Genomic DNA, 20366 nt, shown 5'->3' with positions numbered 1-20366 from the left:
CCTTTAGCATTTTAATAAGAAGGACTCTTTGGATTTCATTTCAGTGCACAGCTGGCTGAGCTCATTTATTTGGTTACGTGACGGCCAATTAAATTCTGCAGCCAATGCCATTCAAGCCAGTTGCTGGTTTAGCTGCTCAGTTCCCATTCCTATTCTATTTCACTGTAAGCCTGCTTTCTGGAGCAGACCCCTGTAGTGGGCGGTGTCAACAAACAAACAAATAAACAAACAAACAAACAAACCCCGTGAAGATGAAGAACAAAGAACATCAAATCCAGAAAGCAATTTGCTGATTGATCAGAATCCAGGTGTTCTGACCAAAGTTTCATTTTGCACCCTCATAGTTTCCTCCCAGCTGCCCCTGCAGCAGTGATCCCGCTGCATGATGGGAGATGTAGTCCCACTTGGGCTGACCTGCTGTAGCACCTTAAGCTGTCACTTCCATGTGGCTCTTGGCACAAAGCACAATTGTTTCCTGGACTCTCCTCTTTTATTTTGCACAATCCAAGACCTGGACAGTTGCTGACATTTTCTTTCTTTCAGTTTCTAGTTCTCTTCTTTTCTTCTTCTTTCTGCTGTGGTCTGCTCTCATATTTATCCTTTTTGGTTTTTGGTTAACGACCTTTGACGCCATTTCTTCTCCCAGTCCTGTGACGAGGCACACGTTTAATTGTTTTACGCAGGTAAGAATTTCACTAAGTGAACCAGCGGAGTTTGAAGAGAACTGAGGCAGCTGGATGCCCTTCTTGATGCCAGTCGCCTTTTGTGACATGCAAGAGTGATGGTGGCCGAGGTCGCTGTGGCTTTTCTGTGCAAACGATCTAACAGTCGGCTGTTGTTTACTTACAGCTGAGAATTTACGTTCAGCCGGAGCAGAAGCACACTGCCGAGTATGCGGCCAACGTCACCGAGGTGGTCTTCAATTACTTTGAGGAGTACTTCAACATGAGCTACTCGCTGCCTAAGCTGGGTAAGGTTCTTTTCCAGGCCTTGTGCCCACCGCCGTCTTTTTGCTTGTGACACGGAGGACACAAAACAACTCGGTGGCATCCGGCGTTGAATGTGATGAAACCGTCGTAATTTTAGCCATGAAGTGAGCAGACCTGGCAGCTCGAGGTTCTGCATGCGCTCGTTGGTTTGTTCTTTTCTTTTCGGCTAAGTGAGCCACAATCAGGCATTCTGCGCGTCGGCTGAGAGCTCAGGGCTCATGAAGCGGCTAAAGTCCCATATGACCCGACCTCGTCAGCCTGCTCCGTTTTACTGCTTGATTATAATAATAATTCTTTACATGTATATAGCGCCTTTTCTCACTACTTAAATTGCTTTACAAAGGGAGTTGGGCGTCACTTCACCCACCACCAATGTGCAACACCCACCTCATGATGCTACAGCAGTCCTGATTGTGCCACTATGCCCACCACACTCGAGCTGCTAGGTGGTGAAGGGGTGAGAGAGAGATAGCCAATCAGAGACAGGGGATGATAAGGGGGCCTGTCCCTGTCACTACACTGGGGGCATTAGGACCTCAGGGCAAGCGCCCCCTGCTGGCCTCAGCAACTCCTCTTCAAGCAGCAACCCAAGATGGCCTCCCATCCAAGTGCTTGGCCAGGCCGGAACAGGCTTAGCTGCAGGTGGGCGACCAGTTGATGAAGTGCAGCTGGCACAGCCACTGGTACGGCCGCTGGCACCTTAAAGCCCCACGAGTGGCCATCACCTTGGTTTGGCTAAAAATGATAAAGAAATGATCAATCAGTACACCTGCTTAGGTGAAGGCTAAATGGGTTAAATTGGCCACCAAAATCCAAACCACAAGAAGAAAATCAAACAAGCAAAGGACCGAAGGCAGAAGACAAACAGAGAGAATCAGAATTCGAATCAGAACCAGAATCAGGGTCAGGGTCAGAAGGCCTTTTATTCTTAATGCACAGGAATCGGAGTTGGCAGATTTGGAGACCGTCAAACCCAAAGGCCGTAATCAGACGGTAAGACAAAAGCCGCTAGCCAGGAGTTCCTAATGAAAGAAAACAATTCCAGCTTTTAGTCAGAATCCGTCGAGTTCAGATAATTACGGTTTGCCGTGCCAATGGTTTCGCTGTTGGCGCGTCGTGCAGCCTCAGGGCCTGGCTACCATGGCACATAATGGCACTGAGTGGAAGTCAACAAAAATAAGGATGAAGCGTTTAAAAAGTAATAAGTGATACAGTGTACATTTACAAATGAATAAAACAGAAACACAAGGACATAAAAACACGAGTTGGGGAGGGAATCACAACAGAATGATGGAAGTCATCTTAAAAAACTCAAAGAGCCCCAGCCACGGGGGGCTTGAGAAGCCCTGCTTACGTCCGCTGCTACGATGGCAGCCACAGCTGCAAGTGCATGGCCATCGACTGTATGCCGCGTCGTCCCCTGAAGGGCATTCACAATGAACCGTGGGGGACCGTCCGGATTTATAGGGTGAAGGGCAGTTCCTGGCAGTCAATGGTAGGAGACCCCCACCTCTTGGGGGACCACCCACAACACGTAAACAAAACCAAGAATTAAGAAAGATGCACGTAAGCCACATGCAGAGAATCAGAAATGAACAAAGGAGACATAAAACCTGAACTTGAACCCTGGCCGACAAGGCAGATGTTTTGGAGATTCGCTGCCATTTTGTGAGGGTCTGCATGGCCGCACTTAGCTGTTTATCGGAGGCTTTGCCTGCTGCCATTGCCAACACAATTGAAGGCACACTCTGCAAAATAATAATCCTTTTGATTTTTCTTTATTATTATGGATGAGTGAAATCTTTTTACGGAGAACAAAATTTGTAATCCAGGAGGTATCAGTGGGGACCAACGCTGAACAACAGCAAACGTCCACGAATACTTTTGACACATAATGGGCTTGTTGTTGTGACATCCTGCCACAAGGGGAAGCAGGCAGGAAAAGGCCAGAGCTGCCAATCCTTCTGGTCTGCGCCTACTGTGTAGGCCTCACGTCAGGCAGCCTGGCCCCGAACTCCAAAGGGCAGACTTTCCAGCCTGCTCAGGCCCAAAATGAGGCGACGGCTTTTAAACGTTAAGAAATTTCAAAACAGATGTCCAAAAAAAAGAAACTGTAAATCCCACTGTCACCTGAATATTTAAAAGTTTATTTTAAAGAATTGAAAAAGCAAAACAGGAACAAAAGAGCAAAAAGTTGGTTTTGTCTTAAAAGGTACAAATCCAAATAAATCACAATGTGGTAAACTTAATCAGGGGTCAAAATATCAGAAGGGCCAACCTGAGGACAGCAAAGTGCCAAGCTGGCCATTCGATTGGTGACTTCGGCTTTTATTCAGCTGGGGCATCAGCAGAAAATGAGAAGGGCGGCGCATGTCGTAACACAAAGAGGCGGCCGGATCAGTAACCACATGTAAACCCTTTGTGCTCTCCTTGCAGACAAGATTGCCATCCCAGACTTTGGCACCGGGGCGATGGAGAACTGGGGGCTCATCACTTACCGGGAGAACAACTTGCTGTATGACCCCGAAGAATCGTCGTCCTTTAACAAGCAGAGAGTGGCCAGCGTCATCGCCCACGAGCTCGTGCATCAGGTGAGCCTTATGAGTATTTCAGGTGGTGCCCGCTGCCCTCGTAAGGTGCCCCCCAGAGCGGACTGTGACTTCCTGACTGGTCACGCCAACTCTTACTCCATTCTTGGTGTTAGACTGGTGCCAGGTGGGTCACCCACACAGGAAAAGGGTGCCACCCTCACCATGCATGGGATCTCACACCTTTACATACTGGGAGCAAACTGGAATCTGGGAGCGGGTCACACAAGCTCTATGGACCCCAGAGCCCAGTGCCACACAGCACTTCACATATCACTTGGATGGACAGACGCTTAGGATCTGCAATTGAGATGTCAAAAGCAGCCATCTTAAGAGCTTGTTTATTAGATAGATAGATAGATAGATAGATAGATAGATAGATAGATACTTTATTAATCCCAAGGGGAAATTCACATTATCCAGCAGCAGTATACTGAGACAAAGAAACAATATTAAATTACTGTAAATATTAATAAAAATGAAAAGAATTAAAATAAAATTAATGTTCACATTTACTCCCCCGGGTGGAATTGAAGAGTCGCGTGTAAAAAGTGTCCAGGGAGCAATTCCACATAAAAGAAAGTGGTAGAAGTGATCAATTAATAAAATCAAAAAGAAATTAACAATCCAGAATGAGAAGCCATGCGACTCTGATCCAATCTTTGTGTGACTGACTCAAATCCGATATGACTTTGTGCCAATTTCATAAATTCAAAAATTCAGAGAAACGCAAACTAAAAGACACCAATTGGCACACAACCACAGGCTAATCGTGTCCAGGGTCAGACGTCTGCAAATTGGTCAGCTTATGATGGTCTGTGCTCAAAGACGCTTTGAGTGGAATCGGAAGAGCTGGATCTGCACGTGGACACCTGTGGGCATCGGGGAGGAGTCATGACTGGGGGGCAGGGGGCATCTGGAGGGGCTGGGCATAAAATGGCAGAATGTCCAATGAAAGCCAGACTCTCTCTGGACAAGGATACCCACTTGAGACACCACAGGCTGCCTGTGTTTTACCTTTAATATTTTATATAGTGACCCGCCTGTGGTGGGCTGGCACCCTGCCCAGGGTTTGTTTCCTGCCTTGCGCCCTGTGTTGGCAGGGATTGACTCCAGCAGACTCCCGTAACCCTTTAGTTAGGATATAGCGGGTTGGACAATGAATGTATGGATAGTGACTTGCCTATCTCTGTCTTTGTGCACAATGACATACTGTATAAAAGAGGTGAAGTGACATCTGATTTGGTGTCAGCAGTGGGATTGGAGCCTACAGTCCAAAGCTTTAACCACTACACCTCTCTATCTATCTATCTATCTATCTATCTATCTATCTATCTATCTATCTATTATATGGTGCCTTCTATCTATCTATCTATCTATCTATCTATCTATCTATCTATCTATCTATCTATCTATCTATCTATCTATCTATCTATCTATCTATATGGTGCCTTTCACATCTATCTATCTATCTATCTATCTATCTATCTATTATATAGTGCCTTACACATCTATCTATCTATCTATCTATCTATCTATCTATCTATCTATCTATCTATCTATCTATCTATCTATTATATGGTGCCTTTCACATCTATCTATCTATCTATCTATCTATCTATCTATCTATCTATCTATCTATCTATCTATCTATCTATTATATAGCGCCTTTCACATCTATCTATCTATCTATCTATCTATCTATCTATCTATCTATCTATCTATCTATTATATAGTGCCTTTCATCTATCTATCTATCTATCTATCTATCTATCTATCTATCTATCTATCTATCTATCTATCTATCTATTATATAGCGCCTTTCACATCTATCTATCTATATTATATTGTGCCTTACTTGTCTCTCCATCTCCTTTGCAAGTCACTTTGGATGACAGCCTCCTCTAACTGAATACATGTGACATTGTCACACTGTTCTAATTGTGGGTTTTTCACCTCATTCTAGTGGTTCGGAAACATTGTCACCATGGACTGGTGGGATGACCTGTGGCTCAATGAAGGATTTGCCAGCTTCTTTGAGTACATTGGCGTGAATGAAGCAGAACCCGACTGGGACATGGTAAGAGTGTAAAAGCGGACCACCAGAGGTCAAATGTGAGCTGATAGGAGTGAGAGAAGCCCATGAAATGGTGTAATTGTGCTAAAGTGCTGCCAGTATTCAGAAGGGGATCTTCTTGGTTGGCCTTGCAGACCCCCACCATTTTCCAGGTCATTCTGTGCCAAGGCTGTCCACATCACAGTGCCTGAATGACATCACAGGGGGGTCTGGCACCAGAGGTCTCTTTGGTCAGGTGATGCACGTTTCTCTGGCACTTTTACAATCCCTAATTTTTGAAGAGGACCAGTAAAGAAGTCCTGAGTGTTTCTATCAATGAGAGCAGTGGTGGGCAGGATGGAGGGGCAGGCAGCTGAGTGTGACACTGACGCTCTGCTGTCCCCTCCTTCTCTTGTCGGTGTCTGTCATGTAAAGAGGCCTTGAGTCCCTGGTGTTGTTAACTGTCACACACGCTTGCTTCCTTTCTGTGCAGCTGAACATGATGCTCATCGACGATGTCTTACCCGTGATGACTGACGATGCCCTCCTGTCATCCCATCCCATCATTGTGGACGTGTCCACTCCAGCAGAAATCACCTCGGTGTTTGATGGGATTTCCTACAGCAAGGTGAGTCTCAGGTGACACAGTGGACCTCACGCGGACCAAACAGTCAGAGCTGGCAGAAGAGCAAACTTCCATCATTGAGAGGAAGCAGGGAGGAGTTGGCACTGGCACCACCTGAATGGGGGGCACAGCGATGTGACAAGAAGGGGTATTTAACAACATTCTGGTAATAAAGCCTCACATATACGGTATAATGAACTGCATATCTCTCTATATTTAAAATCCAACATCTGTCTGTCTGTCAGTCCGCTTTTCACACATTTTGATTTGTCTTTTTTTCTAGAATTTGCTTGAACATTCCGGGTGATTTTGCGCTAAGAGTCGGAGTTCGCTTGCAGGAGCGTCATATTCACGCTAATCCGAGGGGAGGGGGCGGGGCCTCAGGAGTGGGGAGCTGGGTGAGTGGGGCCAACCACGCTGTCCTGGCTCACTACTATGTGGGCAGAGCCACGGGGCATGGCTAGTACTGTATAAACCCATAGGGTAGAATATTGTGAGCGCCCCCATATGGAGTGCGTGGCGTCGACCAGGGCCCGCTCCAAACATGAGCCCTGTAATGGGGGCGTCAAAACCAAGTTGCCCAGAGATGCGTCATGATCTCCCACCCTCGATACTATTATGTGCGATCTCAAGGACGCCGATCTTTAAGAGGGTCCATCCCTCCTCGTTGATTTCAGTTACTGATTGGACCTGAAAGGGGGACGCCCTTTTAGATGTCTCAGTTTAGGCACCACTAGGCCTATGAACCAGTGAGGTGGCCCTGGCATTGAATGTCTAATAACAATGGTGCTGGCCAAGGTCAGGCATCATCAGACACCAAGCTGACCTGAGGTAGCCGACCTCACCACGGGCACGGGCGCTGGCACTGCAAAGATCTGAGTGACTTTAATGAGGCCCTAATTGTTCAGACCAGAAGGAAAGCAACAAGACTAGTGTGGTGCTCAGGATCCCGCGTGGTGGTCCAAAGAGGAAAAACCGTGACAGGGTGGTGGGTGAACAAAGGAGGTCAACGTGAGAATATCACATGTGGCAAGACCCTACAGAAGGGCAGACCCCATAGACAATTTTACTAATGATAGCTAAGGAAGTTATGTGTCCTGACATATGGCGTGTCAAGGAAAGGCACTATATAAAAATAAATATGAAAGGTGCCACATGCAGGAGTCTGAGTGAACTGGACAGATGGTAACAGATAGACGGGCAGACAGAGAGATAAGAAAGGCACTATAAAAAAGCTGACATGAAGAGCTCCAGATTAAAAGATATGAAAGGCGCTATATAATAGTCAAGTATGAAAGGCGCTATATTATTGTCAGGTATGACATGCAGTGTATAACAGACAAATATAAAAAGTGCTAAATGTGAGACAGACAGATGGACAGACAGACCTAACTACAATTTAATTGCATGACAAAGGGTTTAAACTACAATATAACAGATAATGGGACTTGAAAGGCGCTTTATAAAAGGAGTTCTGGCCATACACCACATACACAGATGATGATGGATGATGCTAAATATTACCTAGAGAGGAAGATAAATACGAAAGGTGCCACTTGGAATACAGACCCATACATTGATAAATATGAAAGGCACTATATAATAAAAAGGTATGAAAGGTGCATTATACAAGTTAACAATATTAATAGATAGGAAACATACTGTAAAACAGATAATCATAAAGGGTGCCATACAATAGACATTTTTAAAGGAGCTCTGTTAATACTAAAATACGTAAAATGCTGTATCTATGTCTGTGTTTTTTTATTTTTCGGATTTTGCCAGCCTTGCCCCCAATGCTCCTGGGACCCTTCTCAGCATAATCAGATTTAAAAACGGAGGGATGGATCTTTAACCTCCATTTATTGGTCTCTGCCCAGGTGGTACCTCTTCAGTCAGACCCTCTGCTGGATATCATTTTATGATTGATGCCCAGATGGCCAAAGAGTGCCGGGTGACGCGTTCCGTGTGTTTTAATGCAATGTGCGCGTCTGTCGAGTCCCTCAAGCCTGAGATGTGCCACCAAATGTCAAAATGAATGTTCTTGTTTGAACAGTGCCATCTGGTGGCCGTGCTCTGTAACTGTTTAATTCGTCATCACACAAAGATCTTCAAGTCCTCGTCAGGTTTCTCCTTCTTTGTGCCTCTCTGTGGGCCTCACTTGCCCCTAAGTAACTGAAGCCCCTCATAACGCCCCACCGTATTGCTGTTTTTAAGGGCGCCTCGATTCTGCGAATGCTGCAGGACTGGATGTCTCCAGAGAAGTTTCAGGAGGGATGTCAGGTCAGTAAATTTGGTTTCATTGTTTGTCCTGAGTGTCGTGTGGTGGGCTTGTATCCTCGTTTCACGTTGTTTGATGTGGTCTGTGTGAGTCCAGCATGTGTTCCAGGGGGACTGCCTTAGCTTTGTGGCTCCTCATCCCCTTTGGGTTCCTCCACCAGTTGTGATTTCTGACCCCCAGCCCACCCAGCCCCCAGCCCACCCAGCCCCCAGCCCACAGTGCTGCACTTCAGCTCTGCCTTTGTCTTTATGCCATCGGCTCCTTTTTACTTTTCTGGACACACTCCCAGTTTTTCTTCCTTCAATGTTTTGCTAGAACTCCTTTAAGCCCCCCACAAGACCCCTGACACTGAGTCTGCCATCCTGCTGCCCTGCTTTTACCTTTTGGGGACACTCAGTCCATTACGGCACACAACACCCCCTTCTTTAACACAATGGCTTCCCTTATTACCAGTGGACTTAATGGTGGTCCACATGACAGGCCACATAGCTTCTTCTAAGATATGTGACAGTGACAGCAAAGCTCATCTCATGACAAGTCTCTCCAGCCAACACCCCATCCATCCGAGCCCATTCACCAACACAGTGGTGGTCACCTCTCTTTAACTGAATGACCAGGGCCCCTGACCTTAGCTCTGATGAGATGAATACAAAGGCGATGACCAGGCAGGACACTCTGGTGACAGTTTTAAGTGGCAAGAAGACCCAATGAACTGGCATGGGGACACACAGGCCAGAGCAGCGGTTTTCCTCTTTGCCACCTGGAGTCACACTGAAGTAGCCATTTTGTCCACTGGTGTACAGCACTCAGCTCTCTTCTTAGGCAACTCCAGTCCATCCATCGGCCCTGAGGTGCCCCCCGCCCCCCCAAACACACACACACCCCCATTATGTCCATCGTCTACGTTTTCTGAATTTCACCTTCTTCCCCAACAAGTGAACTGTTATTTGATACCCGGCGTTCCAAGGCCTGGTGCATCTTTGTCTGCCTGCTTGCTGCCCTTTGCCTTGGCAATGAGGGCACATGCCTGATTTCTTTGGGCACGGCCAACCTGAGCATTACAGACCACCTGACCACCAACTGAGGAGCAGCATCCTGGGGTTTACCTCCTCCAGACCCCTGACCTGTCAAGGGCCTACTATTTAGGGTTGGCCCTTCCTCTCTAGGGTCTCCCTGCCAGGGCACAAGGCTGCCAACACCAACGTGCTAAAGGTCACAGGCCTATAAGGGGACGTTCTTCCCAAGTTCTTACACAAAAAGATGGCTGCCATTGTGACTGTCCATCCTTCGACTTTATTTCTGTCATCTTCTTCAGCTGAATGCTGATTGGCCAGTTTAGTGATTGGTTAATCTGAGTCATGGCTGTCACTCGTTAGGTCACTTTTATACATGGCAGTCTGGCTGATGGTGAGATTGTCACATGCCACCAAAAACTCTGGTCAGGCTATTCAAATTGTCACCCAGACTCCCATTAATTCCATCTCCCATCCCTTCTGTTTTTGCAGGAATACTTGAAGTTTTATCAGTTCATGAACGCAAAAACGAGTGACTTTTGGCTGAAACTCAAAGAGGTACGTATGGGAAAGTAGGGGCCACATGGGGGTCCGGCCTTTCTGTGAGATCTTGAAAGAGGCAGGTGGCCTAATGTGAGTGTGAGACTTTGATTTGAAAAGTGCTTTGCTTTCCCAGACGGTGACGAGTGTGAGTCTCTGCAGCCCTGGGCCTCCACCCTGGAGTTGGGCACCAGCAGAGTCCAGCTGCAGACCTCCAGAGCTCCACCCGGTTACTCCAGGGTTAGCCTTAGGGTTGTGTGAGTCAGCGCCAGGGTTGAACCACTGGGCTGCAAAGATACCAGCTTGAACTATGGAGGTCCTTACCATCTCCCAACACAGTGCAACCTCCAGGGGGCCGAAACACAAACAGCAAAGGGGGTTTATTAGAAAGGGTGACAATGAAACAGGGAGAACACCCGAGTACAATGGAACATGAGAGTCAAAAAATAGGTGTGAGGTCGGGGTCTTCACTGGTCTGTCCAGCAGAGCTGCACCTTAACTCAACTTGGTCTGCAGGACCACCTGGTGGCTTCAGCTGGACGAGGTCCAAAAATAGGGAACTGATAAATCAACTTGAACTTTCACCAGAAACTTAACAAACGTCCCACAAGAGGAGGGATGACCGTAAACCTGTGGCCAATAGTCAAAGGGCAAATGAAGAGTCTTTACAATGAAAGATCTATTAACAAACTCAGAAAAACACCAAGAAAGGCTCACAAGAGAAAAGGGAGACACAAAGGAGTTGCCTAAAAGGCAACTGAACGACAAACAAGTCCCAGTGTGAAGTCCAGAAATTTAAAGACTTAAATATTAAGTTAGGTCTTCTTAAATATTCAATAAATAATTTATCAAAAAAAATCCACAAAATGCAATTAGAAACAGAAATACTTACAGAAAACGAATGATTCCCAGCTCCCGAGCCTTCTCCGCAGACTCCCACTTTGACATTCTGTCTTCTGGTTTCTTGTTCAGCTCCTTCCCGATGTCCCCGTCTGTCCTCAGTCCTTGCCCTTTGATGTTTTAGGTGAGCAACAAGCCTGTGCAGACAGTCATGGACACCTGGACTAACAAGATGGGCTACCCTGTTCTGCAGATGAAAGAAAACTCGTCGATGATTCAGGAGCGCTTCCTGCTGGACCCCAGCGCCAGTTCTTCTTTGGATCCATCAGAACGGAAGTACGTACCGATCACGGTGGAGGTTTTTAGTGTTCAGTGTTAATGTTCAGTGAGGTGGGCTCAGCTGTCGACAGGGGGGCCACGGGGGTCAGTCAAGTAGTGAGGCAGGAAGTAAGGTGTAGTGGTTATGGCTGTGGACTTCATACCATGAGGTTGTGGGTTCAAATCCCACTGCTGACACCACTGTGTGACCACAAGCAAGTCACTTGACCTGCCAGGGGTCCAATTGAAAAACTAAAAGAAATGGAACCGAGTCACCTTGGATAAAGACGTCAACAAAATACGTAAGTGTAATGAGCAGGGGGCACACGTGAGCTCATTCATGACACAAATTGACAGAGAGGGGTCTTTTTTTCCATCACCCAGATGAGCCCCTCATCTCCTTCTCCGGTCCAAAGGGGCCACGTTGAGGGCCGGCTTGAGCTTTTTTTTCCGCTGCTCAAACAAAAAGTGAAAATGTCGCCCCCAAACCATGGAGTCTTGAAGGCATTTGCTGTACACGTCACAGCAGATCGCGGAGCGGTGGGGTGTGGAGGTCCACGTTGAGGTTTGGATTCCATGTCTAAGATCGGGATGGCGGGGGTCCCACTTGGTGATTCTGTTGTTTCATTGATGAGGTCCCCTTGGGTGGTTTTGGAAGTTCATTGTGTAATAAATGGAAGTAAAAGGACCACCATAGGAGACGTGTTAGGTCGGTCCTTACACTGAGACCTCCATCCAAGGCGATTTACGACATTTCAGATGCAATTGGTCTCATTTCTTTGTTTTCTCAACTGAAGCCCAGGCAGGAGATCACACACTGGTGTCAGGAGTGGGATTTGAAGGCCAAAGCTGTGACCACTAATCGCACAGCGCCTGTCTTTTTGCTGTCGTCTGGTGCCAGAATCACAACCCCTTGTCAGTGGTGAGATGGCTGCAGGTGACACCAATTCACACCAAACGTGACACTTTGTACCCTTTGTAGTTCCTCAATGTCCGTGTGCCAGTCTTGTGGTAAATTGCATTGCTGGACATTTTTATTTTGAGCCTTTATTGTTTGTTTAGTGGGCTTCCCCATGACAGCAGTGGTGGACACCAGGCGTGTGGCACTTCTGTCATTGATAATGCAGCACGTTGTCCTGACCATCTATGAATCCTTACTGTATTGTGCAAGTCAAAGATTCAACCACGTCATGCGTTAGTTTGTATTTTTGCACTGAGATATCAGTTCACTCAATCAATATTTGATGGATCTTAAAATGACAAATGTGAGCTACCAAAGTCTCAGTAAAGCCCCCCAGGGTAGATGAAGGGTCTCCATTTCAACCCCAACCTCACCATCCGCCTCAGGATTTTTGATGTCCTCCCCGTGCCCCAAACCAACAGAATTCAGTCAAAGGCACCCCAGCCTCACGCAGAGCTTTACAAGGGGATTCTCAGGACCACCACATGGGCCTCCATCGCATCTTAGGTGGTCCTGTGCATCGAGGGCTACTCAACATTCTCTCCAGGACTGACACACAGCCCACCCATAACAAGAGGACCGAGGGACAGGGATTCCTTAAGGACCTCATCAGATTTGTGGGGGAAGCCGCAGAATGTAAACGGCACGAGACACCAGCTGAGCCCCCCGAGAAACGGCCGACTTACCTCAGCATCAGGAAATGCTTAGCAGGTTCAACTCCTAACCGCACGTCTCTCATTGCTTTTCTGAGCAGCTACAAGTGGAACATCCCCATCCGGTGGAACGTCGTAGGAAATGGGAAAACGGGAATGGATTTGTACAACGTGTCACACGCGTCAGGTAAGTCAACGAGGGTGCAGCTTCCAAAGCTTCTTTAGGGACTGGTGGGCGAGTTGCTCTGGTGTCGTTGGCGGTGGGCAGATCGATGTTTCCAGTCCTTACTCTTCTTCATGGAAACTCTCTCCTAATTGTGGACACTAGAGGGCACTGCTGCTCCCCCAAACCCAACAGACAGACATGGATGACACAAGTTACAGTAAAAGCCCCCCAGAGCTTGTTTATTCCGAGACCCTCTTCACAAAGCTTCTTCCACCACCACAGCCACAAGTAAATGAGTCTCACAGCACACAAATGATTGTCTCTCCTCCGCTCCTCCCAGCATGCTTTGCCCAGTCTGTGAGGTCAGTCCAGTCCTTTCATATTGTCCATCCTGGAAGTGCTTCTGTTCTTCCTCCCGCATGGTCTGCCAGCCACTTATGCCCCAAGAGCCCCTGGCGGAACCCACAGTCCCCAGATGAAGAACTCCAAGTCCCATGGTGCCCTGTAGGAATCTGGGGCACCACTGCTGCCCTCCAGTGGAAGCTGCCAGCTAACGTTCTGGGGGAGGCAGTGCCCTAAAGAGGCTGCCTTCCCACATCCTTCCACTTCTTAGGCGTCCTGGCCGGGCCGGGCCGGGCTGGGCTCTTACATGATATAAAGCACTCTTTGTGTTCTTCGACTGGTGCATCGATTTTTTACAAAGCCAAACGTGTACCTCACCCTGAGAAAGCTGCGCCCGCAGTGAGGACGTCTCCCTTCGTCTCCTTCTTGCGCTCCTCACACTTGGGGACCACTTGCCACTCTGTGGGGTTCTCTGGCGTTGGGTCCCGTTCTGCTCTTGTTCTTGGCTTTCGCTCTGTTTTATGGGACCATTGAGGCACCTGCTTTCTTGCTCTTCTCAGCGTTTTGCTGTATTTTTCTATTTTCCTTTATGTATAAGAATTCTTCATTTCCTTTTTGTGAGGAACTGAGTAACTTGCAGCGTTCTAAAAGTCGCGGTGGTGCCAGCTGGGGCCATCCCGTCACATTGTGTGGCAACATAAATAAGAACAGCAGTTAAAGGAATAAACGGGCACATGAGGGCACTCGAATACGAATCGGGCACTTGGTCAGGCCGTCCTGCTGAGTGATGTGCCTCCTTCTGGGGTTGGCCGTCTGTATATGATTTGGACCGGAAGGGGCGGGACTTTTTGGGAATGATGGGGGGCGTGGTTAGTGGTTCTCCTCTGGGCTGTGGAAGGAGAATACCAGACAGATAGTGACAGCGCCCCCTCCCACCTTGGGGTGGTACTGCTTCGCTGATCGGAGCCGGCAGGGTGGCTCTCACATGTGCATGTGGTTTACGGTGGTCCTCCTCCTCCTACTCCTTTTAGGGCTGTTTGCTACATGTTGAAACTGCAGTATCTCTCTCTCTGCCTTCCTTTACAACCCACAACGCCATTTTGGTTTGCTCACAGGTGTCATAATTGTGGGATAGGAGCATCAGCCGTTGCCTAGGCAACATTCCAGAGTGATGTCATTGGTGCGATCTTTGAGTTCTGCCATTTGCAATTCTAATTTTTTCGTATTTTAGATACGTGCCTTTCAATATTCTGACTTTCAGTTCATTCATCAGTTTCTGACTCTTATCTTGCTTATCTGGCTTGGCGAAGTATAACTTTTAGAGATGGACCCCAGCTTGTAACTTTTCACCGGCCTCGTTTCATCTCCTGATCCTTTAATCGAACTCTTCTTCACTGTTTCTTGCTGTCTTGGGGCAGAGTGGTGACTTTGAGGCTAAGGGTCTGCGCTGGTATCCAGAAGGTTGCCGGTTCAAATCCCTGTTACTGCCAAAGGGGATCCTACTCTGTTGGGCCCTTGAGCAAGACCCTTAACCTCTAATTGCTCCAAGGGAACCGTACAATGGCTGACCCTGCACTCTGACCCCAAGGGGAATGCGAAAACTAACAAACTCCTACTACAAGAAATTATATAAGGCGAATAAAAGAACACCGTGTCTTGTCACATGTCCACAGTCCCCAGCCATTCTAACTCCTGGACTCCATGACAGACAGCAGTACAAACCAACAAGAGGAGATGAATACGACGACAGACAACAAGGCTGAAGACGCACACCTCGGGTCCAGTCAGGCCCGGTGAGCCAACACCGACTCCAGTAGAGCGAGCGCTCCTGAGGAGATAGATGACCAGTCAGGCGCTCTGCCATTGCTTGAAGGCCTTTGGCTTCCCACTGAATGCACGTATCGCTGTATCTTAAAGGGGTGTCAGGCAAAACTTCACTTGCATTCACACTTTCTTCTTATGATCTTCTTTTTGTTCCTCAAATTTTCAAGATTTCTTTCTGAGCAATTACTCCCTAAGCGATGGGCCGCTGAAAGTGAACCGAGATCACCTTGGATTCTTCCGAGTTAACTACGTGGATGATGGGTGGGACGACATCGGCCAGCGTCTGCTCTCCAGTCACGAGGTAGGTGACAAACACTGCACACATGGACACGGGCCGCTCGTGAGTGTGTGTGTGTGTGTGTGCGCCCTGAGGGGCCCTACAATGGCCTGCTGTACCCTGCCAGGGTTGGCTAAACTGCATGAGCGGCTCATAATGGCTGTGACGTCTAACGTGGCCTCTCTTCTCATTGTCACGCAGGACTTCTCGGTGTCTGACCGCGCTGGGCTCATCGATGACGCCTTTGCTCTGGCCAGGCAAGTACTTTCTGAACCTCCTGCCCACACTCTGAACTCTGCTGACGTCACTTCATTGTGTTGTGGGGGACACATTTGCCATCTTTACCCATCAATCACCACTCAGTAACCCCTAATGACAATGAAAACACGGGAGCAGAAAGGTCAGTCCATTCCTAGACGTATTCAGCCCCTTAGCTCAGCACTTTATACAAGGCAGCGTTCCCAGCTCCAGGTCTCCACAAGCCTTGCACTCCTGGGTTTGGACAGTTGATCCCATTCTTCCTGGCAGATCCTCTCAAGCTCCGGTAGATTGGAAGGGAGGTGCCTGCCATCTTGTGGTCTCTCCACACTCGAGGACACTCAGGGACTTGTCACCAAAGCCACTCCAGCATCTAGGCTGTATGCTTCAGGTCACTTTGAGGTGGCACACACTCTTGAGCAGGTGTTCTTCAAGGTCCTCACAACATTTGACCCTCTTAATCCTGACCAGTCTCCCGGCGCCACCACCATGTCTCACAGTAGGGATGGCATTGGGCAGCTGATGAGCAGAGCGTGGCCTTCACTAGACGTCGTGCTTGGAGTTTTTTGTCCAAAGAGTCCCATTGTCGTCTCTATCTCCTCACGTCCAGTGCCTTTTACTGAAGGTTAAGTTCAGTCCAGCCAATGATGGAGTGCTGCTGAGGTAGTCGTCCTTCTGACAGCTTCTCCCATTTCATCAGAGGACTTGCGAAGCTCTGTGGAGTGGCCTGTGGGCTCTTGGTTACCTCCTTGACTAAGGCCTTGCTGGCCTGGTTACTCCGTTTGGCCAAATGGTCAGCACTAGGAAGAGCCCTGGTGACGTCAAACGTCTTCTGTGCCCCTGGGAGCCCCCCAGGCTTTATTAACGGTTTGATGCCCTTGCAGGGAGTCCCTTGGACTTTTGGCTTTTGTCCTGACAGGCAGTGTGAATTGTGGGCCTTTCCAAACTGCGTCCAGTCAGCTCAGTTGACCTCAAATGGACGCCAGTCAAGTCCTAGAAACTTCTCAAGGAGAATTAAAACCAAAAAAAGAGGCACCTGAGCACAATTTGGGATCTGAGCGCTTCTAGAAAGAAGAGATTTCACTTTTTTGATTTTTATATGTTTACCAGCCTTTCCTAAAGCCGTAGGGTTTATTGTGTGCAGACTGATGGCCAAAATCTCAAATGCATCGACTTGAAACGAAATCTGCAACAAATGACGTGTGCAGAAAGTGCGGGGGCTCTGAACATAACTGACCTGGTCCAAAGTGACTTACACCCTTGGAGATACGCAACTCGGCCCACCTCACCTGAAGCACACAGGCAGGTCAAGTGAGCGGCTCAGTGGTGTCAGTAGTGGGATTTGAACCCACAACTGCAGGGTTTAAAGTCCAAGGCCTTCACCAGGGTGCCACACTTTCTGAACCCACTGTAGGTGATGCCCCCCCATCCACCACCATGACCAGAGAAACCTGAAGTTTAAAAAAACGGATGGATGTCTGTGGTGGGCTCAGTGGAAATTATGTGCACATGTCAAATAAATAGACAAGAGCCAGAAAAAAGGGTTTGGGGCAGCACTTGAAATAATAAAATGATTACGGAGACGAGTCCAGAGCAGAACTGGATTGGAGGAGCTAAAGACGGCGGTTTTATGGGAAGGCAGAAGATGTGACGTCATCAGGGGTTGGGACCAGAAGTGACATCTTTGGGGGTCGGGACCGGAAGTGACGTCATCAGGGATGGGACTGAAAATGAAGCCATCAGGGGTCAAGACCAGAAGTGACGTCATTGGGTCCATGACCGGAAGTAACGTTATCGGGGTCAGGAGTAGAAGTGACATCATCAGGGGTGCGACTACTAGAAGTGACGTCATTGGGGTCAGGAGTAAAAGTGACATCATCAGGGATGGGACTGGAAATGAAGCCATCGGGGGTCAGGACCGGAATTGACGTCATCGGGATCAGGACTAGAAGTGACATCATCGGGGTGCAACTAGAAGTTACGTTATTGGGGTTAGGACTGGAAATGAAGTCATCGGGCCCAGGACCAGATGTGACGTCATCGCGTTTGGGACTAGAAGTGACGTCATCGGGGTCGTCGGAACTTCCCATAGCTGGTCTGCAGAGGAAAGAGAGAAGGGATCAGTGCACTCTGCCACCCCCTGGTCTGGCATGAAATTACCCTCATTCAGGCCCTTTAGCTGCCTCCCATGCACACGTCTGTGTCAACACTGTGCCTTAGTGTTATACATGAAGTTGGTTGATGGTTGATTGAATGGAATGGGCAAAGGGGCCATCGGTGCCACTGCCCACCTGCCAAGCTGTTCTGCCTGCCTAAGTTCAAGTCATCTGTTATGGAGGATTGCAGGAATCGTTGGGTAGCGGGGTCATTTCATCGGATTGGCTGTCCCAGCGCTGACTCAGCTGTGGAATGGCCAATAGGGGGAGGCAGCTTGACGGCCGCGGTCTCCAGGACTCTAAACAAATCCAAATCATATTATGGGATATCATCTCTGTTAAATTCTGCTCTGTATTTGTAATATTTCTATTGTATTGAGGACGACTTGTCTTCTGTTCTATGTGTTTTATTGTATTGATCCTCTTTTATTTGGACACCCACTGAACGCCCAGCCTACCTGTAAAGGGGTCTCTCTTTAAAACTGCCTTTCCTGAGGTTTCTTCCATTTTTTGGGGGGAGTTTTTTCTTGTCTTCTTAGAGAGCTGAAGCTGGAGGGCTGTCAAAAGCAGGGCCTGTTAAAGCCTGCTGTGGCCTTCCTCTGCAAAGATAAGTTGTCTTGTATCGTATTGTCTTGTATCGTATGTACTTCCATATCATTAATGAAAGTCCTGTGGATTCCTAGGGCAGAAATCCTCAATTATGGAAAGGCCTTGAATCTCACGCTCTACCTGCAACGTGAAAGCAGTTACATTGTGTGGCAGCGGGTATCTTCAGCCATAGCCTACATCAGGGATATGCTGAGCAGCGATGCCACCCTCCACCCCAAGTTCCAGGTAAGGTCTTTGATGCCTGGGGGTGCCAAGCAGTGCCCGTTGATTTTCTTTCATTGTTTGGGAATGTCTAGGATTTCATAACTCAGATTAACAAGCGGTGACTCCAGGGCTGCCAGAGGCTCAGAGAAGAAAAGACAAACGTCGATCAACGGGACGTACAAACGGACTCGTCTGCTGTTGTGCCAGTGGTGTTAGGACTTGTTTGCACTGAAGCCCCCATCTTTGCTGTGTTTTAGCCCGTTTCTGACCCCTGGCTTCAGTGTGTTTTCTTTTGTTTCTGGTTACTCCTCTTTTTGAATGCTGATTTGACCTTTTTTTTTTGTCATTTTCCAATGTTTGTATTTAATATTGTATTGTTTGAAGATTATTTATGTTTGTGTTGATATGCTTATGTTGTAATTAGGAGACAGAAAAGAAAAAAAGGGGTTGGGGGGCAGTGCCAGTCAAAGCCTTAGGGTTGGCGCCCCTCGGTGTCCATAGCGGGTATTCAGTGGTAGTATCGTCCCCCTCAGTTACTTGTACTCACAGCAGACACATCTCACAAACAGCGTTACTAGACATTGAGGACCAGCGGGACCCCCAAGGTGTCCAGGTAGTCAGTATTAGTATTAGCGTCTGGAGCACCCACCCCTTCAATGACATAATTGGCACCACTCTGGCATACATAATGCAGACTTTACAAAGTGTGCACCCCTTAACTTTCATAAATGCCACCCTTAATGGATTGACTGGCTCAAGCTAGAATCACCATTCCACAATTTTATGGTGTGGGCGTCCCATGCCACGCTGGGTGGCCACACATGTCAATAATACCTAAATCCACCACTTTGTGAGGCCTTTAGAAAACCCACAAAAACAGGCCATCCCAAAACAGGCCTACCCCAAGTCAGCCAGCCAGCCCGTCCCAAGTGCCAGCTGCAGGCTGTGGCCTGACGGGCCTAAAACTGTGGCGCTGGCACTAGAAGTTCAAGTTTAAAATGACATTCAAAAGAGAGGAGTTGTCAGACTTCTGGCTTGAATAGACAAGTCCACAACAATCGTGGTTACACGTACAGAATGTGCGGCGACAAGTAACCAAAGAAGCACAAAAGAAGAAAATAATGCAAAAAGGAGACGCTTCTAAAGACATTCAAAGTCCAAATCTGCAAACCAGGGCCATCTTAACAGCATCACAGACCCCCACTGGGGCCCCTTGTATTGGCAGTTAAACAGAAACATCGTGGGCTCCTGGGGACCCCGGCCAGTGCCCATTGTGCCCATACGTTAAGATGGCCCTGCAACTCAATATCAGAATCCAAGAAAATGAGCGAAAAATCCACAAAACCAGAATATCACAAGAAAACAAAACTTGAAAACAATCAGTGGTAACCCGGGGGGTCCGTGTCACCCCCCCAGAGAGTAAAGGTGTGTGTGTGGGGAGGTGGCACCTCCAGTGTGATGTCATGGTGGCCCCGCCTCCTGGAGCTCCACCCACAAAGTGAAACTCTCCCCTTCCTGTCCCTACAGGCCTATTTTCAAGAGCAGGTTAAAGTCCACGCAGACAAGTTGGGATGGGAAGACACTGGAACCCACCTGGAAAGGTGTCACCTTCAGTTTAAATGTTAAATCTTTTGGAAACTAACTCTGTCACTGTCACTTTCCACTT

At 48.0% G+C, this 20366-nt stretch overlaps 1 protein-coding gene across 1 annotated transcript in view; it reads left to right on the top strand.

Annotated features, from left to right (window-relative positions):
- Positions 1 to 20366, top strand: part of LOC120533099 (glutamyl aminopeptidase) — a 40751-nt gene that overhangs the window by 11015 nt on the left and 9370 nt on the right. The window contains exons 4-15 of the mRNA XM_039759799.1: positions 850 to 970; positions 3426 to 3580; positions 5544 to 5657; positions 6127 to 6261; positions 8476 to 8541; positions 10045 to 10110; positions 11117 to 11268; positions 12966 to 13051; positions 15364 to 15497; positions 15675 to 15730; positions 18571 to 18721; positions 20228 to 20301. Coding sequence (XP_039615733.1) covers positions 850 to 970; positions 3426 to 3580; positions 5544 to 5657; positions 6127 to 6261; positions 8476 to 8541; positions 10045 to 10110; positions 11117 to 11268; positions 12966 to 13051; positions 15364 to 15497; positions 15675 to 15730; positions 18571 to 18721; positions 20228 to 20301 — 1310 coding nt within the window. The remainder of the gene's footprint in view (positions 1 to 849; positions 971 to 3425; positions 3581 to 5543; positions 5658 to 6126; positions 6262 to 8475; positions 8542 to 10044; positions 10111 to 11116; positions 11269 to 12965; positions 13052 to 15363; positions 15498 to 15674; positions 15731 to 18570; positions 18722 to 20227; positions 20302 to 20366) is intronic.

The sequence above is a fragment of the Polypterus senegalus genome, chromosome 7 (genome assembly GCF_016835505.1).
Source record: "Polypterus senegalus isolate Bchr_013 chromosome 7, ASM1683550v1, whole genome shotgun sequence".
Lineage (NCBI taxonomy): Eukaryota > Metazoa > Chordata > Cladistia > Polypteriformes > Polypteridae > Polypterus > Polypterus senegalus.
This window is presented reverse-complemented; position numbering and strand designations above follow the sequence as displayed.